This window comes from Corythoichthys intestinalis, chromosome 14 (assembly GCF_030265065.1).
Source record: "Corythoichthys intestinalis isolate RoL2023-P3 chromosome 14, ASM3026506v1, whole genome shotgun sequence".
NCBI classification, from domain to species: domain Eukaryota; kingdom Metazoa; phylum Chordata; class Actinopteri; order Syngnathiformes; family Syngnathidae; genus Corythoichthys; species Corythoichthys intestinalis.
This window is the reverse complement of record NC_080408.1, coordinates 384,468-390,467: the sequence shown is the minus strand read 5'-3', so window position 1 is coordinate 390,467 and position 6,000 is coordinate 384,468. Positions and strand designations below refer to the sequence as shown.

Here is a 6,000-nt window from a genome sequence, read left to right as displayed (position 1 = left end):
CCACGTCATTTCACGCACACACGTCAAGGCTCGTGTGTGCGTGTATGCGCTCTATCAATCCATATAAACGTTGACTATAAGGGTAAAGGGGAATTATTAATGTCTGTTATCTGTGTCCTCTTTTTGGAAATCAAAATATGATCACTCTGGAATGACAAAGCTAGCATGTGTAATTTGTTTTGATGCTTCTGCGCATGCGGGTCTCTTTCCTGAGCCCATCTCGGACTGCGAATTAGTGCGCATGCGTGACACTTGAACGGTCTCAATGGACAAAGGCAGTCTGAACGGGCACGCCAAAAAAAAAAAAACATGGCAAAAAATCGGATTTGTGCATCAAGACCTGTAGTATGAACCTAACCTTATCCTTGTGATCGCCCATCGACTGTGGGCCATCGTGTCTGCTCCTTGTGTGTCGACCGATCGGCTACCTATTGCATCATCATACTTCTTACCTTTACCGCTATATTGTCTAACTTTTGCCGATTGAGAAGTTTTGTCCTTGTACGTGATGTTTTGCCATTGTTCCATTATTGGTTCAAATTTGTTAACATGTAAGTACTGAAAAAAGTTGCAGAAAAAATGTATTATAAATGAGAACCCGTGTGGGATTTCATTAGCTCTTTGTCCCGCTCATTTTCAGGCATTTTTTTCATTAATGAAGGGAATAGTATCTTTTCTCGTATGGACTGCTTGTATTACTCTAACACACGTAATATAATGAGGGAATAGTATCGTTTCTTGGACTTACTGTTTGTATTACTCTAACACACCCAATATAGAATAAATAGCACTTATACGATAGTTTAAGGAAAACAAGCAGAATATAGGACATAAGAGATACGTGACGCATGCTTATTACGAAAGCCCAACGTGTGCGTCGTGCAACTGACTGAGCTAGATTGACGCTGACATATACAAGCCCATGTCTGCACCACCAACCCTCGAAATCAGTTCTCCCGGACAGTCCAGAACAAATGGCGGGACGTCCTGTCACAACACGAGGAACACCGGAAAATGCCTGATATCCAACTGATAACACAACGGACAAGACTCCAAAATTCCCTTTGATGCTGAGGTGGCAAAATCCATAACCCTCGTTGCCCGGAAAACTAAATCCCAAATCCTCCAGTCCAATCCACAAACAGACAGTAATCCTAAACAACACCCAAGCACACCCTTCTGCCCACAACCCTACCCGCAAGAGCCTTCAAAAAGAATGAATGTTGAACTAATTGTCATTTTTCTCAGGAACCTTTTGTTGACTTGTGATATGGTGACCTTGGAACAAGTCTGCCTCCTCCCCCGAGTCGGTTTCCGTTTCGCCTTGCCGTTTCATCGCTGTCGACCTGAATAAATTGTCAACTTGTGCTTCGAAGCATTTTTCCAGCTTTCAAAATGGAGCCAGTATAAGGGGTTAAGACTAAGGTGAACACACGGAGTTTGGCTTTTTGACCGGGATCTCGATGGCCCTTGTCGTTGGATCTGCGCCAGCACGTGTCCGGCGGTTCGGCTGGCGTGATTCAGTAAATCTTCCTAAAAGGTCAGATTCCTTCATTATCTGATAATTAACCATTTGAAAACTGATTAACTGCATGGGAGTCATCATGAATGTCACTATGCGAAATGAATTAATAGGATTTTTTTTTTTCATTGCGCTTGTCAGTGTCGACGTGTGTTCCATCCTAGCCTACACTATAAAACACAATTTTTGTGGGTAGTAATTTTGATCCATATAAAAATTGTTTAAATTATACTAAATATATTTAGGCGAGCAATGGAATCGTATTAAATTGGTTAAATCTAACTATACCTAATTTTAATCAGTTAAAAAAAATTAAAAAAAATCAACTTGAACAAAATGTCTACCACAAAACATAAGGTGTGCGCTCCAGGCTACACATGCGCCAAGAAGTCTTTGAAAGGAGAACCATTTCATTTGGCTGGACACTCCAACTTTGATGGCATCGTTTAGTAGCAGGTAAGTTTGAAATTACAGTTTCTTTTCAAATTGAAAATGCCAAAACATCAACAAGCCTGGTAGGCTGCATTTTGAATTAAGAAGCCCCTGTAGTAAAAATATCTTATTCCTGGCTTTCGACAACCATTCCTGATAGCAACACGAGTTGCTGGTAATATTGCGGTTTCATTTGATCCGTTATCCATATGTTCCAATTACCTTATCAGTTACGGTGTGCATCCAGCAGCAGCTAACGTTACCATTTACATTGATTGACGGTGGGCTGCTACTGAGGTGAGTAAACACCACCAGTTATGAAACATGATAATACTCAATTTTAAATAAGTGATATCATCGGTTTCAAACGGTTAAGTAAACCCAAATTATTTGACTATTACGGTTGACGCATTTAGGTAATATTTACACAGTAAAATTGGCTAAACTTTACACAATCACACTGAGTGTAAATTGTTACCTCAATACTATAGGTTGTTTTTGATAGTGTAGTAAATAGGTTTGTACGTCTGGATTTTAGTTTACCCTGGTCTTTTTGAATGGCCTACTTCATTTTGAGCACCTCCATTAAACATTTTTGCACCTACCTACGGCCTCGATTCCATTTTCCTGCGTTTGGGTACACCCGCGCCTTGTTGCTCGCCCCTAGCAAACAAAAAGAAGCCGTTTGTCGGGGGAGAGCTATTTATTGAAGTCTTCGAGGCACAGATTACAAACTGGAACAGAGGTCAAAGGGCGACAGAGGTGCGCAGGTGAGGAGCGCTGGAATAGGTGGTAGAAGAGGGTGCGGGAGGCCAGTCCGCCTCTTCCATCAATTTCAGAGCCAGACTCTTGTATTTAATCTTTAGGGGGCGCTTTTTACAACAAAAGGCTTTGGAGAAGAAGCCACATCTCTTCTGGTCAGTCACCATCTGAGAGCCAGCCCGTTTTCATTAAGGTAAAAACACACACACACAAAAAAAATTGTCAGTCTAATGATGCGATGTCGTGTGATTTGACGATGGATTTCGACTTGCATTCCAAACGGAACAGATAGAAAAATTAAATGTGTACAAATTACAAGCACAGTATCACAATGTCATCATTAGCGTCGCACCGATACGCCACTAAAATGAGGTCAGGCTAAATAATAGCATTGCGATGGATGGAGTAAGTGAAAAATCCCGCTAACCTGCTTTGGTTTAACAGCCCTGGGTTTGCCGCTCCTCATTGCGCGCACTTTGGTGGCAATGATATTCCACAGGACGTCAACGATGACATTCTACAAACATTTGACAAATTTTGATCAATAAATAGCATTTGTAAAAACAGAAGCAATTTGGAAAAAATGCTTCCATCCACTTGAACGGCATTTATTTCGTGCTCTTCAAATTCCGACAGACAGCGCAAAGCTACCTCCAGTACGATGGCCACAAGGGCGTGTGCCGCAATAAAGATGATGAGCGTCAAGCGCCAGTTGTAGGGAACGCACGAAATCTGAGGTGAGGGAGAAATACTGCATTTAACTACTGGAGATTCTGCCTGATATTTAGAAGAAAAAGAAGGCTCACCATCAAATGGTCATCGATGAATTGAATGGGATAGAGCATGATGAATAGGACTGCCCCACCCAGGATGACGCAGCTCAAAATAAATACCCCTGAAATGTTAAAAGACGTAAGAGACATACTTAGTGTTGCTGTATCGATACGGCACTAGGCTAAAAATACATTCATGAAAAGCAAACCTCCAATACTTGGAGAGAAATAAAAACAGGCGATGTGAAAATTTTCCTTTTTTTTTTTTTTTTTTTAAAACCGCGTGTAACGTCTATGTGCCTTACAATTTTTATACGTTGGTTCTCTGAAGGGTCTGCCTTTGATAAAGGCAATGGCCACAGCTATACACTGGAAGTAGATGATATAGAAAAGGGTGGTGTTTTCAAAGGTCCTGACATAGACATCATCGCTTTCAATCACGTCGAAGCTGAAGAGATCATCATTGTTGGTCTCGCTCCTAAAGCAGAAACTGGGAGGGGAGAGCAGAGTCGGTCAACGTGTGGCCACATTTGATCGTCCTGTGCCGAATGAATAAGGTCTGTGCTATTCGCCCTCTCGGTAGGTTAGACAAAATTGCCAGATAACAATCACTAAAATTCATTATAGATGTCCAAATCCATTTGAAGTGGGAGGGCTAACAGTCTGTGAAGCGATCATTCCATCCGTCAAAATTACTGATGCACCGATACCAGTATCGGCAGGGGTGGCCGATCTGGCCCAAAATGGTGGTATCTGTATCGACGAGTACCAACAAACAGGGCGCAGATACCATTTACTGCTCCGGTAACACTAAACGCAGCCTTTTCTCTCCACATTCACTAGACTATTGTGTGATCACATGTAATTACTTTGCATGCCAAGCAGCTATCACTATTGACCTGCTCCAGACCAATGAGAGCGGGTCAATAGTTGCTCTTAACCAATGCCGGGGCAGCTTTTCCATATGGAGGAAAAACAAATCGGGAGTAGAAGAAAATGTCGGCGGTTTTGGAATATTTCAGCGTCGAGTACAACGGTTGGGGATGGACAGCAGCAACAAACCCTAGGCAGTTCACTCGTAGGTAGGAGCGGCGGGACAAGAAAATTGAAGCAGCAAGACAGATGTCCGAGAAAAAAAATAAAATACCGACTTGTCTGTAACCTGCCCCTTGCCTTCGTTGAAAGCCTGCTTTTTATGGCTCACGCAGTACCTAAGTCATAGACTTCATAACGGTATTGACGGCTCAGATCGGTCATGCACTGAGCCTCATATTCAAGTAGGGGGCTACCCACGTCAAGAGAAGCTATTCACAAACACATGCATGCAGCAATCCAACGCCGGATTTCTGTTGAAAAAGTACAAAAGCTGTACGGCACACAAACAGGTTTGTCTCAGGAGTGTTTTGTTCGAGGATTCAAGATAATCTATGAGGGGCCGTACAAGACATTTTTCATTCTGGCCCTCTCACACACATACATTCTCTTTTCACATGCATACATTTTCACTCTCACATTTATACATTTTCACTCTCACATTTATACATTTCTACTTTCACATTTATACATTTCTACTTTCAAATTCATACATTTTTACTTTCACATTTATACATTTTTACTTTCACGTTTATACATTTTCTCTCTCACGTTTATACATTTTCACTCTTATATTCATACATGTTTACTCTCACATTCACACATTTTAAGTCTGTGAAATGTATGTTTGTATAAATAAAATATATGTGTATAAGAGTGAATATATATGTATGTGAGGAAAGTATGTATGAACGTGAGAGGAGAATGTATGTATGTATGAGTGAAAGTATAGTGAAAACGGAAGGAGTCTAGTTGAAACGGAAGCCAGCTCTGATTGGCTAGCTCTGACTGGTAAGCTCTGATTGGCTGAGAACCTGACGCGGGTTACTGTTCATAAAATAACAAGGAAGAGGACACACAATCACTTCGGCAAGCAGTTGGACTTTTGCAAAACATTTTGTCGACCCCAGAAACTAACTTCTTTGGCTTCCTGTCTCGAGCGGCGGCAAAGGACACAATCAACTGCACCCAACAGTGCTAATTATGACGCAGTTGAAAGTGAAATGAGAGACATTTTTAGACCGAGTAACTCTCGAACCTCTTCAACTGTCCAAGCGGGAGCTAATATGACCCGCTCCCAGACTACTGCGGTCAAGCCACCCTCCACTCGTAAAAACGAAGTCAAGCTAGCCGCCCCTCATTTGGATCATTGTTTGCATTGAGTGCATTATGGTACTGCAACGCGCTGGCTTCATAATGGAACGCGGTGGCTTCACAGCGCTAGTCCCTTTATTGAAAAAAATAAATATGAATAAATAAAAAACGGGAAGCCATCCAAGAACGGGTCCACTTGAGAGAGGCACTCGAGCACCCCGAGACCCAAACTAAAGTTATGATATAAAAAATAATTTAGGAATTAGAAAATTGCTAGTTATTTCTGTCATTTACCCTTATTTCAAATTTTAATTTAAAAATATC

At 41.5% G+C, this 6,000-nt stretch overlaps 1 protein-coding gene across 1 annotated transcript in view; it reads right to left on the bottom strand.

The window, feature by feature from the left end:
* Positions 1-2,633: 2,633 nt before the first annotated feature.
* Positions 2,634-6,000, bottom strand: part of LOC130929752 (polyamine-transporting ATPase 13A3-like) — a 29,818-nt gene continuing 26,451 nt past the window's right edge. Inside the window, exons 28-32 of the mRNA XM_057857208.1 lie at positions 3,795-3,979; positions 3,523-3,611; positions 3,368-3,448; positions 3,144-3,233; positions 2,634-2,883 (exon numbers count right to left, since the gene is read on the bottom strand). Of these exons, the coding sequence (XP_057713191.1) occupies positions 2,701-2,883; positions 3,144-3,233; positions 3,368-3,448; positions 3,523-3,611; positions 3,795-3,979 (628 nt within the window). The 3' untranslated portion in view covers positions 2,634-2,700. The remainder of the gene's footprint in view (positions 2,884-3,143; positions 3,234-3,367; positions 3,449-3,522; positions 3,612-3,794; positions 3,980-6,000) is intronic.